General features: G+C 38.7%; 1 protein-coding gene across 1 annotated transcript in view; it reads right to left on the reverse strand.

Moving 5' to 3' along the window:
- The window catches only part of RELN (reelin), a 288489-nt gene that overhangs the window by 97223 nt on the left and 170318 nt on the right, over window positions 1-20948 (reverse strand). The window contains exons 25-27 of the mRNA XM_017523146.1: window positions 7072-7229; window positions 5631-5838; window positions 4065-4141 (exon numbers count right to left, since the gene is read on the reverse strand). Of these exons, the coding sequence (XP_017378635.1) occupies window positions 4065-4141; window positions 5631-5838; window positions 7072-7229 (443 nt within the window). The remainder of the gene's footprint in view (window positions 1-4064; window positions 4142-5630; window positions 5839-7071; window positions 7230-20948) is intronic.

Here is a 20948-nt window from a genome sequence, read left to right on the forward strand (position 1 = left end):
TTTATATATATATATTTTATTACACTTTAGGTTCTGGGGTACATGTGCAGAACTTGCAGGATTGTTGCATAGGTACATACACGGCAATGTGGTTTGCTGCCTCTATCCCGCTGTCACCCACATCTGGCATTTCTTCCTATGTTATCCCTCCCCAACCTCCCCACCCCCCACTGCCTATTCCTAGTCCCCCCAGCAGACCTCAGTGTGTGATGCTCCCCTCCCTGTATCCATGTGTTCTCATTGTTCAACACCTGCCTATGAGTGAGAACATGTAGTGTTTGTTTTTTTGTTCTTGTATCAGTTTGCTGAGAATGATGGTTTCCAGATTCATCCATGTCCCTATAAAGGAAACAAACTCATCATTTTTTATGGCTGCATAGTATTCCATAGTGTATATGTGCCACATTTTCCTTGTCCAGTCTATCATCGATGGGTATTTGGGTTGGTTTCAGGTCTTTGCTATTGTAAACAGTGGCTCAGGCTGGTCTCAAACTTCTCAGCTCAAGCAATCTGCCTGCCTCAGCCTCCCAAAGTACTGGGATTAAAGGCATGAGCCATTGTACCTGGTAAATTCTAACTCTTTTGGAAAATTATAAATCATTTTTGGAATACACAACCTTTTTATTTCCCTATTCTTCACTAACTAGAACTTCTCAACCTTTTATCATGTTGCAGAATTATTTTAGTTTTAAAAATATTACAATAAAGTGCAGTGCTAAAAGAACGCTGTTTATGGCTAATTAATTGCACATGGAATTATTGTCACTACATCTGACAAAGGGTGATGCCAGGAGTAAAAATGACAAATATTCTGAAATTAGAAATCTCAAGAGAATCAAACCTACTGTATTTACAATAAAAGAACTCATCAGACAAAATAAGAAGATGAAAATATGTTCAAAAAAACAGAACTCTTTGAGGAGATAGCATGCTGTAGACAGGTATAGGGATGAGGGTCAGAGCTTCTGTTGACTAAGGTGAGACCCCCATGTTGGGAAAGGGACAGTCACACCAAAGTTCATGAAGAAAATGGGAGCGAGGCTGTATCTTGTCTTTATTCTAGTCAAGTTGAGGAATGTGTGGCATAAGCTCTAGTCTCCAGCCTCTGATGTTGCTCAAGATACATCCTATGTGCTTTTTAGTGTGCTGTTGGATGTCTGAGTGTGCAGACACTTCAAAATTCAGGTTTTCACAAAGAACTAAAACAGATTTACTAGAAAAAAAAAAAACAAGCCCATTCAAAAGTGGGCAAAGGATATGAACAGACACTTTACAAAAGAAGACATACATGAGGCCAACAAACATATGAAAAGATGCTCGTCATCACTGGTCATCAGAGAAATGCAAATCAAAACTACATTGAGATACCATCTCACGCCAGTTAGAATGGCGATCATTAAAAAATCTGGAGACAACAGATGCTGGAGAGGATATGGAGAAATAGGAACACTTTTACACTGTTGGTGGGAGTGTAAATTAGTTCAACCATCGTGGAAGACAGTGTGGCGATTCCTCAAGGATCTAGAAATAGAAATTCCATTTGACCCAGCAATCCCATTACTGGGTATATATCCAAAGGATTACAAATTGTTCTATTATAAGGACACATGCACACGAATGTTCATTGCAGCACTGTTTACAATATCAAAGACCTGGAAACAACCCACATGCCCATTGATGATAGACTGGACAGGGAAAATGTGGCACATATACACCATGGAATATTATGCAGCTGTCAAAAATGATGAATTTGTGTCATTTATAGGGACATGGATGTACCAGGAAACCATCATTCTCAGCAAACTGACACAAGAACAGAAAATCAAACACTGCATGTTCTCACTCATAGGCGGGTGTTGAACAATGAGAACATGTGGACACAGGGAGGGGAGCACTACACACTGGTCTCTGTCGGGGGGATATAGGGGAGACACAGTGGGGTGTGGGGAGTTGGGGAGAGATAGCTTAGGGAGAAACCCCAGATGTAGGTGATGGGGAGGAGGGCAGCAAATCATACTGCCATGTGTGTACCTATGCAGCAATCTTGTATGTTCTTCACATGTACCGCCAAACCTAAAATGCAATAAAAAAATTCAGGTTTCCTTGTGGCTACTAATTAGTATTAATATGGTTTACATTTAATAAGATGAGAGACAGAGAGAGAGACAGACTGAGATGGAGGTCATTTAGTGATTTGGGGGTAACCTAATCGGAAGGTAGATAATACTAGAAATGAAGCATCATGAGATAAACTCTAACTGGTGATTCCTTTCTAGTGCCTTTAACTCAAAGTATGGTCCGAGACCAGCACCTGCACCACCTTGGAACAGGTTTTATAACCTGCGATGGTTTAAAAAATATGTCCACACATTCTTTGACGCTCCTCCCTTCAAAAAGTGGAGCTTAATTATCTTCCCTTTGAGTGCGGATAGTCTTAGTAGCTTGCTTCTAATGAATAGAATATGGTAGAAGTAATGGTGTGTAACTTTGGAAACAAAGTCATAAAAGGCATTGCCATTTATTCCTTGCTGCCTCTTAGATCCCTAGCTCTGGGGAAAGCCAGCCTACATTTAATGATAATAATATTAATAATGAGACATTCAAGCAGTCTATGGGCAGGTCTACAGAGTGGAAACTGAAACCTCTTGCCAACAGGCAGAGAAGAACTGAAGCCTTTTGCCAACAGCCATGTAAGTGAGCCACCTTGGAAGCAGATCACCTAGCCCTGGCTAAGTCTTCCAGTGACTGCACCCCTCCTGCCTTTTGTCTTGACTGCAACCTCACAAGAGACTCTGAGCCAGAACCATTTTGCTAAGCTGCTCCAAATTCCTGACTAACAGAAACTGTAAGACTACAAATATTTGATGTCTTAAGCTACTTAGTTTTGGGATAATTTGTTAGGTAGCATACCACTCCAATCCTACTAAATCTAAATTTGCATTTTAACAAGGCTCCCAAATGATTCTGGTGCACATTAAATTATAAGAAACATGGCTCAGGAGGTACATACTTCATTTGGTTTCTGCCTTCCTCCTGATTAGCTTTTTAAGGAGTGTCAAATATACCTTCAGGCAGTAACAAGGTCTGCCGAGATGAGGGCCTCAATTCCAAAGGACAAAAAGAGAGAGCCTCCCAGATAAGAATGAGAGGGCAGAAGAACGCAAGAAAAGGAAACATATCTCCTATTACTTGCCGAGTCCTGTTAGTCATGACAGTACATTGGAATAAACCAGGCCCTTTAACTCATCTACCGAGTGCTTGAGGCATGTGAAACAGTGCTCTTTTTAAACTGCAACTCCGTTTGCATTCTGCCCAGTCTTACTAAAAATAGCATAATTTTGATTTTAATTCCAAATATGTAAATTGATGCTTCAGCTTGAGTAAGTAAAGAATCTCTACTTTCATCACTGGAAGAGATTTGTTCAAGGATTTAAGCAGATTTACATTTTAACAACCAGTTTTCAATAAAAGGCTAAGAAATGCCTGCGGGATGTGAATTACATGGCCAGCACTGAGTTTGAGAAAGTGGCTCAAGACTAGTTGAGAAAAAGTTGCTCATTACTAAAAGGATCCTGGGGGAGATTTGCATCACAGGGCAGAAAATAGAGCTTGTAAATAGAAGTTCAATACAGAGCAAAGACTCCTATCTATTGTATGATATGCAGACACTTTCTATTCTATTTTGTTCTGGATTTGTTTTTATAGGTCATACACAAATAAGGGTATGGATTTGTAATTTTCAGAAGAATTATGCACAAAAATTTCCTTTAAATTTTAATGTATCAAATGTCACTTCCTTAAACTGTACCTATTAGTCAACAGAGCTACCAACAGCTGAGCTCATCAGCTCTCCACTTTCTTGGCCATGTTATCACTAACTGAAAGCATTAATGACTTTTTCTGAATATCTCAGTACTTTCAGTCTAGTAATTATCCAAGTCATCTATTTGCTGAAGCAGTATAAAAACTTTTATAGACCGTTTTTACATTTCCTAATCTCTTAAATAAAAAGCACTAATCTGCCAGGAGTAACTGTAATTTCCATGGGAAATACAGCAGCTTACCTTCATTTCTAGCTCTTGGTTTGATGCAGGTAATGCCTGAAGTTTTGCTTCCAATTTGTATATAAAATTGAACGAGTCTGGGGAATAAAAACTTTAGTTTACTTACAAATAACCGAGTTCAGAAGAGTTTTATCATTTTGTGCTTTGACACGTTAGGAAAAAACTCCTATAATTATTAAGTACTACTTTCAAACTCAAAGGGGATATGACAAGCAGAAACTACATAAATTATAGTAAGTTAATTCTGTAACCATTTAGAAAACGTTCATATGATTATTCATTTTATTCTGTAATAATGATCTAAACAAAAGGAAACAGTTTAACATAACTTCATCATGACAGTCTGAGATAATTTAATGGAATTACTAAAATGGAAATTCCTTAAATCTAGTTAACACTATCCTTGGAAGCTCAAGATGATGATTTTTTATTTGAGACAGACTTTTGCTCTGTCACCCAGGCTGGAGTGCAGTGGTGCAATCTTGACTCACTTCAACCTCTGCCTCCTGGGCCCAAGCCATCCTCCTGCCTCAGCTTCCTGAGTAGCTGAAACTACATGGGTGCACCACCACACCCGGCTAATTTTTGTAGTTTTAGTAGAGACAGGGTTTCGCCACGTTGGCCAGGCTGGTCTCAAACTCCTGACCTCAAGTGATCCACTTGCCTCAGCCTCCCAAAGTGCTGGGATTACAGGTGTAAGCCACCACATCCAGCCAAGATAAGGAAAAATCTAATTTAAGAAGTTGAATACCATATTTGTTTAGAGTCAGATAATTACCTGTCTGTTGCTAATTTAGACTCACTTGGATAAATTTTTCACAGCGGGCCTTCAGTCAGTGTGATGTAAATTATGCCTCAGTCCATAGCAACTGACGGACAGTACCTGCTTGACAGGCACACCTCTGAGAGAACAATGCAGATGGAAAGGGAAGGACATTGAAGGCAGAAAGTATATGACACAGGACCCAAGATTTTGTGAGGAGGTCTAAAAATTTTAAACAATTTTTTTCTATTTTCTTTCTTCTACTTTTCAAATAATTTAACTGCTCTTTTAAAAAGCACTGTGCTATTATTTCAGGTGTGCTGTCATTTCATTTGACCTTAAAAACCAACCAGTTCTTGATTTTACCAGTAGGTGTCAGTGTAGGCATTTAAAATTTCTGGGGGACCGTTTTCAATAAGTGAATACAAATCAGATAAATGAGGACGCATCATTTTTGGACATAGAATTTAAGGTTGGAAAAATCTTTGTTTCACATGTCACACTCTAAGAATAATACCAAATGGCTTTCATAATAACATCAAATTTTAGAAAACCAAGCTGGCATACCCTAGATGCACAGGCCTTGGTGATGACTACGCAAGGATTCATGAATTGCAGCATGGTTTTGTGGAAACCACCTATTTTATTCCAAAGCAAAAGTTATCTTCATTTTTACACATCAGAATCCATATACTGAAACATTATTGCATAAATTCTCAATAACAGAGCAGAATGTTAGTTTAGACCACATCGTGTGGTAAATAATATGTTTGTGAAAAAGTGTACCAGTAATCACTTTTTACCTGATGTTCCTGGTGTCCAGAGGGACCGTCCTGGCTTCCCTTTTCCCAGGGCCATTGAAGTAGAGAGATTTGCCATCGTTAAGTGTTCCACAGCCAGTTCCAACCTGGCCACCTGTTATCTTGTACCACAGAGGGCTGAGCTTCCCCTCAAACCTGTCGAACATCTCATTGTGATTGGGGACATTTGACACACATGTTCCTTGTGCAGCTTCAGAAAAAGACATACATAGGAGAGATGCTTTGTTGGAATCACTAAACATAAGAAGGTCTATTCAACACACAGGCAAAGGAAGAATGTCCATGTGGATTAATATTAGGGAGAGAGGCTACACGAAAATTTGTATCTCACAACTGTTAGCCTGAAAGACAGCAATCATTACCATCATCAAAAACACTATTCTGCCTCCATAAGTTTTTATTTTTTGATAGAGACATATATTGGGAAGACACTGGAACCATACCTATTGATAATTCTTGCTACTGAGGATTTGTGTAAACTGAGAAATAGATTTCATCCACAATAAAATTTGCTCATTTGTTGTCCTTCTAGGATCAGTAAGGGCAGTCAGTTTCAAATGAAAAAAATCCCTGAAACTGTGAGTGACAGCACTCTCCATAGAAAGCCTGCAACAACATATGTTTGTCTTTGGTCATGTGCCAGATGAAGGCTGGAGTTCTAAAAAGCTGGGAAGAAGCCTTTTGAAGTTGTCTCCAGGAAAAATTAAGAAAAATTTTTTTGAAGCTTATAATATTTTCTCCAATGTTATTCTTTAATATCAGCTCTTTTCAATTTTGCTTGTAGCAACATCCAAAGGTCACTGTGGTCAGAGATACTTTTCTTGCAAAGTACTCTTTTGGCAGACTTGGTTTATCATTTCATAAGATGCATTTTTATTATAAATGTATAAAATTACGTTTCTTATAGATAGCAATGGAGAGAGCTCACAGAGGCCATGTAGCATGTGGTTAAGAGGTTGGGTTTGGGTTTTGGAGAATGACTGCCAGGGTTTGAGGCTCAGCTCCAGCAACTCCCAGCTGAACGATCTCGGGAGAGTTACTAAACCTCTCTGTGCCTCAGTTTCCTTAAATATAAATAGAGTTTACAGTACTATGACAGTTATTGTTTGAATTAAATGGGATGAAATATAAAGAACCTCAATGGCTGGCATGAAGTAGGACCTCAAGCAATAATAATTATTAATGTTATTAATAATAAACAAATCCTCTTTAGGAAATGAAGTTTGTATTAGCATGTTTTCTTTTTTGGGCAGCTCAAAATGACAAATATCCTAGTACCTCATGTTCCTGGGATGCGAATTCCTACAATTCCTAGACTTAGAATAAATTCAGAATTTATTTCTTTGGGAGTATAACATAAAACACAGCAACTAGAGATAACTATTTTACAAGCAAGCCCTCAGACACATGTATTCAGCCTTACCAGTATACCCCAGGTCACAGAAACACACTCCTGAAATGCAGTCCCCATGGCCACTGCAGTAACTGGGACAAGGCTCGGATATGTACACTCCATCTAAACCAAATGGAGGCACGTTTTTCTGTGAGCTGCTCTCCTGGATCCATCGGAATCTGGTCTTGCTGTTGGGAAAAACAACACACCTGTTTCTTGTACCAACATATCACATCAAAGTATTGGAATACAGAAAAATTCAGAAAAACTCCACAGAGACTTAATATTTATTTGAAAGTCATGTCTGGTGGACTGCACACTTAACCTTCATAAGGTGTCTCTCTTGGATCTTTCTCAAAATTTATTTTATTATTATTATTTTGAGATAGCATCTTGCTCTGTTGCCCAGGCTGGAGTGCAGTAGTATGATCTTGGCTCATTGCAATCTCTGCCTTCCAGGTTCAAGAGATTCTCCTGCTTCAGCTTCCTGAGTAGCTGGGATTACAGGCATACACCACCACGCCCAACTAATTTTTGTATTTTTAGTAGAGATGAGGTTTCACCATGTTGCCCAGGCTGGTCTCAAACTCCTGGCTTTATAAATCTGCCCACCTCAGCCTTCCAAAGTACTGGGATTACAGTGGTGTGAGCCACTGTGCCTATCCAATTTCTTTTTTGGCATAAATATTTGAATATTTTCTCACCTTCTGCTCTTTTAGTAATAACATCCAGAAAGATATTCCACTATTTTAATTAATATTTCACCCTTCTATCATGCTCATTGTATGGATATCTGCAGAAGAGGCTGTTTGGGAATGTTTGAAACAATCTTTCTCAGGACAGATAAGGGAACTCTGGCTATTGCTGTTGACATGCTTCAGGTGGGGAAGAGTTAAGTCTGTGCTGACAGCTCTATTCACCTGCGCCTTCCCTCCTTTCCTCATCTCTCATCTTCAAATCATGAACAACAGTTGTAACTGCCAATGAACAGAAGAAGTACATAGTCCCAGTGCTTCAAAGCCCTGGAACACTAGTGTGCTGGGCTACTGCCCAGTTCTTTATCCCCCAGAACAATAGTTTTGAAGTTGCCAAACTAAAATTTGTCCCAACTGCTTTCCAATTTTTAAATACATTTCTTTTCCAACATATGGAAACACACACACACACCCCTGTAATTTCATACCAGGGAAATACCTCTTCCTTCTCAGTTCCACTATACTCAAGGATGAAGATGTATTAGCATATCTACATTCCAATTTATTTTGCTGCCAATATTTATAGGCTTTTGAGTTAATCCAGCTTCTTAGTACACAAGGATAAAGAATCTTAAAGATTAATGAGGATTGTTAAGAACAACTGTAGATAAAGATGGTTCCCTCTTCCCTCTCTTATTGTGACGATAACATGGCAAGATCAGAGTGGATTTCTTTTCGGCTCTTCAAGTGGCTTTGGAAATTTGGCAGCACTGAACCATAACCCTGGCTCTTTCCCCGCCTTCATTATTTTGAATTACCTACTCATGGCAACTTTATAAAATGTAACCAATAGTGTTGTTTATTAGGTTTAAAAATGTTTAGAGATGCCAGGCACGGTGGCTCATGCCTGTAATCCCAGTACTTTGGGAGGCCAAGGTGGGCAGATCATCAGAGGTCGAGAGTTCGAGACCAGCCTGATCAACATGGAGAAGCCCTGTCTCTACTAAAAATACAAAATTAGCTGGGCATGGTGGCACACGCCTGTAGTCCCAGCTACTCAGCAGGCTGAGGCAGGAGAATCGCTTGAACCCAGGAAGCAGAGGTTGCAGTGAGCCGAGATTGCGCCATTGCATGCCAGCCTGGGCAACAAGAGTGAAACTCAGTCTCAAAAAAAAAAAATGTTCAGAGATAATCGCCTATTAATGTAAGCCCCAAGCCCCAGTTTCAGTGTAAGAGGATGGTGAACATACAAATGTATTTCCTTTGGAGCTAATTTAAAACATATTGTTCTTATTCTTTTTAAGGTAAAAAGTATTAAAGAAGTTTAGAAAAACAAAGCAAAAGCAGAAAAAAAAAAAAAAGTACCACTGTCTTAGTGTCATGGACCTTGGGAAAATTCCTTCCCTTAGAGCTGTAACATTATTCAGCCTCTGAAGGTATTTGTCCTCTTGAAGGGAGTAAATGGAATTAATGGACACCAGCATTTGTCAACCATTAGAAAAAGGAAGAAAACAAGCAGGCTAAAGTTAGTAAGTATGTCTCGATTCTATACTTTTAAAGTAGAGGAGATATAGCCTTGCAATTCTTACTACTAATGTATTTGTGCACATGTTCTATTCTTGTCTTACCAAGGAGACACAGTACAATTCAGAACAATGATTTCTTGTTAGAAAGCACTGGATATATTTTGGAAAAATGTGAAAAAGAAAGGTGTCTTCATTTTAGAGCTAATCACCTATTGCTTGGTCTTTATTCCTTATTCAGCATCCCTTCATTCAATTAACATTTAGAAAGCATTTACAGCATGCTAGGCACAGCTTTAATGCTAGGAGTATCATGGGGAACAAAACCCAGACAAGGTTCCTGCCTTCACATAGCCCACAACTGTGTAAGAAGACACATTTAATCAAGCACCCACACAAATAAATGCATCTGTGCAACTCCAACAACCATTAAGAAGGACATAGAGAAGAGCATATAATGGAGGTCTTGACAGGAAGATCTAGAAATAATTTAGAGTAAGTAATGATTGACAGAAAGAGTTTAATCTTATATAATTTTATTAGAATAGATCCTAGGCCAGGTGCAGTGGCTCATGCCTGTAATCCCAGTGCTTTGGGAGACTGAGGTGGGTGGATCACTTGAGGTTATGAGTTCAAGACCAGCCTGGTCAATATGGTGAAACCCCACCTCTACTAAAAATATAAAAATTAGCTGGGCACGGTGGTTCACACCTGTAATCCCAGCTACCTGGGAGGCTGAGGCAGGAGAATTACTTGAACCTGGGAAGTGGAGGTTGCAGTGAGCCGAGATCACACCACTGCACTCCAGTCTTGGTGACAGAGTTAGGCTCTGTCTCAAAAAAACAAAACAAAACTACATCATAGTGTAGTTGGACTATTCTATTCAAAAAGCATCCCCTTTTGTTTTGCATGTCCAAGATAAGGAAAAAGAAGTAGAAGATATCATTCTTTCTCTTTGTTTCCTTCCCCAATTTTCATTTTTGTTTGGAGGATGCCTGTGTGACCAGGAGAACTGACGTCTACACTTCACCCTTCTATCACTACACAATTCAATGCCACGTTGCATCTGCCTCTCAAACTAGGATGGTTTCTGATTGTCCCGTGCAGAGATGCAGGGTATTCTGCAGAATACTAAGCAACTTTTTCTAGTCCTGCCCAGAGATACCCACTTTTTGCACTCTACATAGGGTACCTAAAGCAGGCTACAAAGCATACTGCCTGGATGGGGATGTGTCCAAGAGCTATGAGAGGTTTACCAACATATATTCACCATCACCAATGTGTTCTCTGTAGGCAAGAGCCCAGTGAATTAATATGAGCACAAACTGCTCCTTTGAGAAAATCAGCTTAGACTTATTTCTGAAAGAGCAATTATCTTGTGACTATTATAAGCTAATGTGCCTTATGGAAAAATAGCTTCAAATTTTAATAATTTTAACACTTAGAATTCTCAGCTTCCCAAAACCGCATTTGGAGATATCTGAGTTTAACATATTGCAGAAGGAGCAACAACAGCTCATTTACTTGGGGTAAAGTAGAAACATATTTACTGTTCTTTAGTTGAGGACTCTTCATCACAAATGCCGTCAACCGGCAAGCTGGATGGTATCCAGATTAACCATGAAGCTGGATTCTAATGATGCATATTTTGTCTTCCAAAAGCTGAGGTCTAAGAAAACATTGATACATTGGGAGCCTCAAAATATTGACTCACTTTGTGATGCTATGAACAATCTGCTCTTACTTCTCATATGTGGCTTTACCAATTGGGTTATTCCACCCAACACTGAATACACTGCAGTTGCAGATTCAGCTGTGTATTTATTTTATTTAATTTTTTTGATTTTAATAGTTTTTTGGGTGCAGGTGGTTTTTAGTTATATGGATATGTTCTTTAGTGATTTCTGAGGTTTTATTATGGTATTCTCATCACCCAAGCAGTGTACATTGTATCCAATATGCAATCATTTATCCCTCACCTTCCTCCCAAACTTCTCCTCTGAGTCCCCAAAGCCCACTGTGTCATTCTTATGCCTTTACATCCTCCTTTAGCTGTAAATTTATTATTGGGCTTCAGGGAAATCAAAAAAGATTTGTATTCCTTGGCTTCTCATTGTATTGTTTATTTTTTATAGTGGTATCTTCCAGCACCCTGATATTTTAGTCATTGTAGCCCTGATGTGCCATTTTGATGCTCTCCAACTTCATGGCACACTACACCGATCTATCTGGAAGGGCTGCGGTTGGGCCACAGTTTTGTAAAGTATGGTGGGAGGAAGGCAGTGGTGGAGGTGAGGACTACAAAGGCTGCACAGCTGGAGATGGGCAGGAAGCAGGATGACATAGCTACGTAGCTGCAAACACAGATATGTTCTTATGGAAAAAGAAAGATGTTCTTAGAGGGTGAAGCCTGGAGAGTACAATCAAGAGCTGAGAAGAACAGTGGACGGAGGAACCACTGTCAGAAAGCAGACCTGTCTTAATCATTGGAATGTTCTTGTCCTGGACATGGCTTTTAGAGGAGAGAGGCCTAGTAACAAGTCTCTTGCTGACATTTGGAATTTCGGTGGGCCAGTAATTGCTATGCGCTTCCCATTCCTTCCTTTTCTTTTCTCCTTCGTCTTCTTTCCTCTTCTTTCTTCCTCCTCTCTCTTCTTCCTCCCCCTCCCCTTCTTCTTCTGCTTTTTCTTCTTCCTCTTCCTCTTCTTTCTTTCTTCTTCTTCTTCTCCTTCCTCCTCTTCCTCCTCCTCCCTCTTTCTCTTCCTCCTCTTCTTCTTCTTTTCTTCCTCTTCTTCCTCTCCTTCTTCTTCTTTCTCCTTTCTTCTTCTCTTTCTTCCTCCTCTTCTTTTCTTTCTTCTTCCTCTTCCTCCTTCCTTCCTCCTCCTCCTCTTCTTCCTCTCCTTCTTTCTTCTTCTTTCTTCTTCCTCTTCCTCCTCCTCCTCTTCCTCCTCCTCTCCTCTTCTTTCTCCTTCTCCTTCTCCTTCTTTTCTTCTTCTTCTTTCTTCTCCTTCTTCTTCTTTCTTCTTTCTTCTTCTTCTTCTTCTTCTTCCTCCTTCCTTCCTCCTCCTCCTCTTCTTCCTCTCCTTCTTTCTTCTTCCTCTTCCTCCTCCTCTCCTCTTCTTTCTCCTTCTCCTTCTTTTCTTCTTCTTCTTTCTTCACCTTCTTTCTTCTTCTTCTTCTTTCCTTCTTTCTTCTTCCTCTTCCTCCTCCTCCTCTTCCTCCTCCTCTCCTCTTCTTTCTCCTTCTCCTTTTCTTCTTCTTCTTTCTTCTCCTTCTTCTTCTTTCTTCCTCCTCCTCCTTCTTCTTCTTCTTCTTCTTCTTCTTCTTCTTCTTCTTCTTCTTCCTTCCTCCTCCTCCTCTTCTTCCTCTCCTTTCTTCTTCTTTCTTCTTCCTCTTCCTCCTCCTCCTCTTCCTCCTCCTCTCCTCTTCTTTCTCCTTCTCCTTCTTTTCTTCTTTTTCTTCTCTTCTCCTTCTTTCTTCTCTTCTTTTCTTTCTTTCTTTCTTTCTTTCTTTTCTTCTTCTTCTTCTTCCTCTTCCTCTTCTTCTTCTTCCTTCTTCCTTTCTTTTCTTCTTTCTTCTTTCTTCTTTCTTTTCTTCTCCTTCTTTCTCCTTCTTTCTTTTCTTCTTCCTTCCTCCTTCTTCCTTCTTCTTCTTCTTCTTCCTTCTTCTTCTTCTTCCTTCTTCTTCTTCTTCCTTCTTCTTCTTCTTCCTTCTTCTTCTTCTTCCTTCTTCTTCTCCTTCTCCTCCTTCTCCTTCTCCTCCTTCTCCTTCTCCTTCTCCTCCTTCTTCTCCTTCTCCTTCTCCTTCTCCTTCTCCTTCTCCTTCTCCTTCTCCTTCTCCTTCTCCTTCTTCTTCTTCTTCTTCTTCTTCATGGGAGTGTCTATTGTGCTTATCCTGCCATTGTCTCACCATTTTGTGTTGGGTATGGGTAAAGTAGATAGCCTGCCTTTGCAGATCTGTAGATCAAGCACCCACATCCCTGTACCCAAGGACCCACATCCACATCCCAATCTGATGGAGATAATACAAGCAGGGACTGGTGTCTGGTGCTGTGATGGGATGAGAATTGGGGAGCCTTGGGAGGAGAGCGAATGCATTTTTCAGGTGGAAAAGATATGAATTATTGGGGCTAAAACAGACCATGGCAGACTGTTACAACGACACCTCCCACTTAATCACACTTCCTTCTGAATACAATCCTCTACCTTTTATGTACTTCCTATTAAAAAAAGAAGTCTCTTTAGCCACCTTTTGAATCTGGACAGGCTTTGTGACTTGCTTTGACCAAAAGGTTGTGGCAAATGAGAGAAGGCTTTGCAGTTACTTTTCCTCTCTTGGAACACTGGAGCCCACCTAACTGAAAAATACTGGGATGAAGACCACATGGAGAGAAAGGTCCAGCTGACCCACTTACCAGCTCATCAACTGAGTGCAGCTACATGATGGAGCCCAGGAAGACCAGCAGAAGAACTGCCCGGCCAACCCCACAAAGCCATGAGATCATTATTGTTTTAAGCCCTTAAATTTTGGAGAGGTGTGTCACATAGCAATAGGTAACTATATAAATATTATCCTAAGCTCTACTGAGGAATCTAAACACAAAGTAAGGAGAATTTTTTATAAAAGTAATTTATCTGTTTGCCCCTGACTCCCTTTTCCTTCCACTGGTTAAGAGATAAGTTCTGTAACAGCTGCCCTGGATCCAGAGACGGAAGTGATATGTTCCGGATGGCAGAGCCAACTTGTCAACTCTGAACTGCTCGCTTTTGGACCAGCATATGAGAAAGAATGAACTTCTATATGGTTGAAAACTTGTTAAGTGCTTGTGTTTGTGTGTTTCTCTGTCATAGTAGCTGGGTCTGTATCCTAACTAAAGCATATGGCAAGTCAAATTCTTAATTTCATCAAAGGTGGTAAACTCATAAACTCTGTAACCTGCACAACAAATTTTGAAGGCATTTGCATACCATTTTGATAAACTACAAAGAACACTAGACTATAAGGGCAAATAAATTACTTATAAGTTGAGTTGGAGCCACTGATTGACAAACTTTCTTGGGATATCTTGTGTTTAAAGATTATGTTTCAAAGTTTAGCAGACAAGCACAGAAACTTGTACATCCTTCACCAAACAAATTCCTTCCCTATTCAGGAAGCTGGGCTACCAAAGGCTGTGGTAAGAGCACAACCAGCTTATCTTGCCAGATGATGCACAGTAAACTGGTGATAAATTAGGTGAAAGATGTCACAAACAGAATGGCCTCTAAGAACTTTATGAATAAGACACTTCCAAAGATTGTTAAGCTTTCACCATATAAGTCAGAATGAGATAGTTATGTTGTGGCAACAAACAACCCTTAATCTCTATGGTTTAACCTAGAAAAAGCTTATTTCTTGCTTATTTTATATGTCCAGTGTAGGTTGGCAAGGGAGTGTGCTTATTGTAGGCACTTATTGAGATACAAGATTCACCTTAATACAAGCTTCCATGGAGCAGGGAACATGGAAAAATGTACAAGGGCTCTTAAAGCCATATGTCTCATTTTCATTCACATTTCATTTAGACATGCCAAACTTTACAGGGTATGGGGAAAGTATAATCCTCCATTTTTCTAAGGAGAAAGAAAGCTGGAAATATTGTTGAATGGTAATAATGAGCATTCAGACCATATACTATGTCATTAGGAAGCACCGCAAATAGACTTATTATATCATCTCAGTTCTGAACAGAAATGCCTTGACTGAGTCATGATTAATGCTATCATGAGTGACAATTAATGTTGTTTTCTAGAATTCAATTAAGAAGTGCCTACTTGAAAAATGCTTATCTTTTGTAAAATGATAGTTAAAAATACGATCTCTGCATTACGTACTCTATCTAGTACAAGCATACATGCTATAAATCTATTCTGGAATAACAAACCTAGAAAAAAGCATACCTTTAAAAAAATCAGAATGTGTCTGCTTACTTTTTTATTACTCAACAATGAGAACTAAATGAGCCTATATTTTCTCCCTTTGTCTTAGCTGCCAGGAAGCTAAGAGTTAAATTTGTTGCCCCATTAATGAAACTAATTCACTTCATGTTCTCAGTCCACTGATTTAATTCTTCCCATTAATTGATTTTTAATTTATTGTTTTATTATTTGTTTTAATAGTTATTTAAAGAGATCATTTATATTGCAAGATATCTCAATTTGTCTAGGTCTATGTAAGGGGGCATTAAATCATTAAAAATCTATGTGTAGTGAAAGTCTGATATAATAATGTCTTATAACTCTTTTAGCCTTGAATACATTTTGCTCACTGCTGTACTCTCAGTGTCCAGAACAGTACTTTTGTACATGCACACACAGATGCTCAATAAATATTTGCTGAATAAATGAGTGAATGTGTCTTACTCATAAGCATGTGTGTACACACACACACACACACACACACACACATTTTGGAAATTTTGTCCAAGGCTCTTTTCCTCAACAGTCATTACTTCAACTTGGATGGATATAGCTAGATAATACAAATTCTTTTAGGTTACTGAGATAATTGAGATACATAAATGTTCCCTATAAATGGCAGCCACAGCACATAATAAGAATGTAGTCTGGAATTAAACCCAGAAGACACAATCATGAACACCATAATCCTTAGAGCTGAAATCCTGAATGATGAAAGTTTCTAAAACCTAAAATTTCTAACATCTAAAATACCCTAAACCACAATCCCCAAAGATGAAAATCCCAAATGTTGAAATCCTGAAAGCTTAATTCTGGGGAGGGGATTAGTGCATTTATCATCGTATGCAGGGTTGTTGCATTATGTTAGTTGCATCATGTTAGGTGGAACTATTATCTTGCCTTTATTTGAAAAATAAATATGGTTTCAAGAGATGCATATGGATGCCAAGTTGACAAAGGATGGACTTGTGGACTTCATTTCAGGTGTCATCTTGACTGGGTTAAAGAAAACCTAGAAGCCTGGTGCAGCATTATTTGGGGTCTGTCTGTGAGGGTGAGTCTGAGTGGACTAGGTAGGAAGGATCTGCCCTCAGAGTTGGTGGCACCACCCAATTAGCCAGAAGGCCAGGGGAAAACAAATACAAAAAGGAAACTGGTATCTCTCTGAGATCTAGGAAAGACTTTTCTTTTGTTTCCCTGGTCATCAGAACTCTAGGTTTGCTAGCCTGGACTCCAGGGCTTATAAGAGAGGCTCCCTGGGGCCTGAGGCTTCCAGTCTCACTCTGAGAATTGCACCATTGGCTTCCCCGGTTCTGAAGCCTTTGGACTTAGACTGAGCCATGCTACTTACATCTCAGGTCTCCAGCTTGCAGATGGCCTGTCATGGAACTAGTTAGCCACCATAATCTTGTGAACCAATTTCCCCTAAAAAGAAATCTCCTCTTATGTATCTAGATATATACATATCCTATTGATTCTGTCTCTCTGGAGAACCATAACTAATTCAGATTTGGTATTGGGGAAGCCAAATACCACTCCTTCTTACTGTATTCCTTACAACACAATGAAAGAGATCTGCAAAATTCTTTTCTCACAAAAAGGCTGGGACGAGTTAAGTATATGAGGTTACTCTTAATAGTCAAAGATAAAAGTTTAGAAGATTCCAGTTCAAGATGGCTGACTAGAGATATCAGACATCCATCCTTTCCACAAAGAAGGACCAAAATTAGGAGTAGACAACAATTCCTTGAATAGAACATCTAGGAGAGAATACTAAAGACCAACAGAGAACTCACAGGAAACACCTGAGGCACAAAAGGAGAAGGAAACAAGTAGCTAGTGTGGCTGAGATTGGCCAGGAATCTAGAGGGACTTGGAACTGTGGGAAAAGAGCTGCAGCAGTCCACATCCCTGCCACATACTGCTGCAATCCCAACTGTGGGAGCGCACCACTACCCGCACAAACTCTGACGCTAGCATGGATGGTGATTTGGAGACCCTGTGAAGGCAATGCAGCAGACAGGGAACTCACGCTGGATCACCCATGCCCCACTCCTGACACCTGAACAGGTGCAGCAGGGAGCCATTTTGAGAGTGCTGCTGCCATAGGACTGCATCCTGCCCTTGGTAACAGCCCCCATATCTCCACATCCTAGGAGTTCCTGCTAACGTTCCCAATGTCCACTTGGAAGGCTGCAGTGAAGCAGCACTGGCTGGACCCAGAGGTACTGCAAGGCCCCCAGTTCTCTAGCCCAATGGGAGTATTGCTCCCCAGGCAAAGGACAGTGCAGTGCACCAAAAGGCACAAAACTTCACATATCAGTATCAGCCTTGAATGTAATGGGTTAAATGCTCAGCTTAAAAGGTATTGACTGGCAGATTGGACAACAACAACAACAAAAAATACAAAACATAGATCCAATTATCTGTTGCCTACAATAAACCCACTTAATGGGTAAAGACACTTACTGACTCAATCTAAAGGGGTGGAAAAAGATATATCACACAAATGGAAAACAAAAATGAGCATGAGTAGCTATACTCATGTAATATAAAACAGACTGTAATGCAACAAAAGTTTTAAAAGACCGTAAAGGGCATCATATAATGGTAAAGAGTTCTATTCAACAAGAAAATACAATTGTCGTAAATATATATGTACCCAACAATGGAATACCCACATTCATAAAATAAATACTGCTAGGCCTAAGAAAAGAGATAGACAGCAATATAACAACTGTGGTAGCTTCAACACCCCATTGACAGCACTAGATAGATCACTGAGGCAGAAAATGAACAAGGAACCTCTGGATTTAAGTTGGACTCTAGGCTAAATGGACATAACAGACATTTAAAGAACATTACACCCAACAACCACAGAATATACTGCTTTGCTTCTATGCACGGAACTTTCTAAAAACAGTCCATATGCTAGGCCACAGAGCAAGCCCCAATAAATTTTTAAGAATCTAAATTATACTAAGTATCTTCCTAGACCACAGCAGAATAAAATTAGATGTCAATATCAAGAGGAACTCTTAAAACTATATAAATTAGATGGAAACTAAACAACTTGCTCCTGAATGATCTTCGGGTAAGTGATGAAATTAAGGCAGAAAAAAAAAAAATTGAAACAAATGAGAGTAGAGACACAATATACCAAAACCTCTGAGATACGGCAACAGCAGTGCTAAGAGGAAAGTTTATAACTGTAAATGCCTGTATAAAAAGATAGAAAGACTGTAAATTAACATTGTAAATTAAATTAACATTGTAGCTCAAGGAAGTAGAAAGATAAAGACAAAACAAACCCAAAGCTAGCAGAAGAAAAGAAATATCAAAGATCAGAGTAGAACTAAATGAGACTGAAACCAAGAAAAAGAATACAAATGATCAATGAGATAATTAAGTTGGTTCTTTGAAAAGATAACAAAGTTGATAGACTGCTGGATTATGCAAGATAATAGGAGAGAAGATTCAAATAAGCACAATCAGAAATGATAATAAAGGTTACATTACAACTGATACCAGAGAAATAAAAAAGATCATTGGAGACTACTATGAACATCTCTATGCATACAAACTAGAAAACCTAGAGAAAACGGACATATTCCTGGAAACATACAATCTCCCAAGTATTAACCAGAAAGAAATAGAAATTTTGCACATATCAATAATGAGTAATGATTTCAAAGAATTAATAAAAAGTCTTCCACCAACAACAAAAACCCCAGTACAAGATGCATTCACAGCTAAATTTTACTAGATGTACAAAGCAGAGATGGTACCAATCTTACTAAACATATTAAAAAAATTGATGGGAAGGGATTATTTCCTAATTCAACCTACAAAACAAGAATCACCCTGACACCAAAATTAGGCAAGGGCACAATCAAAAAAGAAAACAGGCCTGTATCCCTGATGAACATAGATACAAAAGTCCTCAACAAAATCCTAGCAAACTGAAAACAACAGCACATCAAAAAGATATACATCATGATTGAATGAGTTTATTCCATGGATGTAAGAATAGTTCAGCATACCAAAATCAGTAAATGTCATTCACCACATAAACAGAATTAAAAACAAAAAGCATGATCATTTCAACAGACGTAGAAAGAGCATTAGATAACATCCATCATCAATTCATGATGTTGGTTCGATATAAACCATCAACAATCTGGGTATCAAAGCAACACACCTCAAAATAATAAAAGCCATATATGACAAACCCATAGCCAAAATTATACTGAATGGGGAAAAGGTAAAATCATTCCTCTCAAGAACTGGGACAATACATGGATGCTCACTCTCACCATTCCTATTCAGCACAGTACTAGAAATCTTAGCTGAAGCAGTCGAACAAGAGAAAGAAATAAAAAGCATCCAAATTTAGAAAAAAGAAATCAAATTATTTATGTTTATTGATGATATGATCTTATACCTAGAAAACCCTTCTGGAAGACTCTTCCAAAAGATTCCTGGACTTGAAAAATGACTTCAGTAAAGTTTAAGGATGCAAAATCAATCTACAAAAATCAGAGCATTTCTATATACCAATAACATTGAAGCAGAAAACCAAATCAAGATTTCAATCCCATTTACAATCTCTAAAATAAAATAAGAATGTAGGAATACATTTAACCAAGGAGAGGCATCATCTCTACAAGGAAAACGATAAAACACTGTAGATTAAAGAAACTGTAGATCACAAAAACAAAAAAATCCCATGCTCATGGATTAGAAGAATCAATATTGTTAAAATGACCACAATACCCAAAGCAAATCTACATATGCAATGTAATACCAATCAAATTACCAATGTCATTTTTCACAGAATTAGAAAAAATAACCCTAAAATTCAGAAGGAATCAAAAAAGAGTCTGAAGAGCCAAAGCAATCCTAAACAAAAATAGGATGTACCTTATCTGACTTCAAATTGTGCTACAAAGCTATAGTAGCCAAAACACCATGGTACTGGTATAAAAATAGACACACAGACCAATGGAACAGAATAGAGACTCTAGAAATAAAGCCCCAGATTTATAGCCAAGTAATCTTTGACAAAGCTGAGAAGAACTTACATTGGGGAAAGGACACCCTCTGTAATAAATGGCACTGGGAAAATTGAATACCCACATGCAGAAGAATGAAACTGGACTCACATCTCTCACCATATATAAAAATCAACCAAAATGGCTTAAAGACTCACACATAAGGCCCAAACTACAAATATTTTAGAAAAAAACCTATGGAAAACTCTCCTAAACATTGGTCTAGGCAAATAATTTATGACTAAGACCTCAAAAGCACAGCCAACAAAAACAAAAACAAAAAGGCAAATGAGACTTTGTTAAACTGAAAAGCTTCTACACAACAAAACAAATAATCTTCAGAGTGAAGAGACAACATATCGGATGGGAAAAAAATTTTCAACTTTCTTCCACCAGGGGACCAGTATAATAGGAATAGAACATACAAAGAACTCAAACAACAGCAATATAAATAAATAAATAAAATTAAAAGGAGGGCAAAGGCCATGAATAGACATTTCTCAAAAGGAGATATACAAATGTGAACTGGTATATGAAAAAAATGTCAACATTGCTAATCATCAGAGAAATTCGAATCAAAACTGTAATGAAATATTGTCTTGCCCCAGTCAGAGTGGTTATTATTAAAAAGATAAAAAATAACAGATGTTGGTGAGGATATGAAGAAAAGGGAACTCT

This window comes from Cebus imitator, unplaced genomic scaffold (assembly GCF_001604975.1).
Source record: "Cebus imitator isolate Cc_AM_T3 unplaced genomic scaffold, Cebus_imitator-1.0 Scaffold26, whole genome shotgun sequence".
In the NCBI taxonomy this organism is placed as follows: Eukaryota; Metazoa; Chordata; class Mammalia; order Primates; family Cebidae; genus Cebus; species Cebus imitator.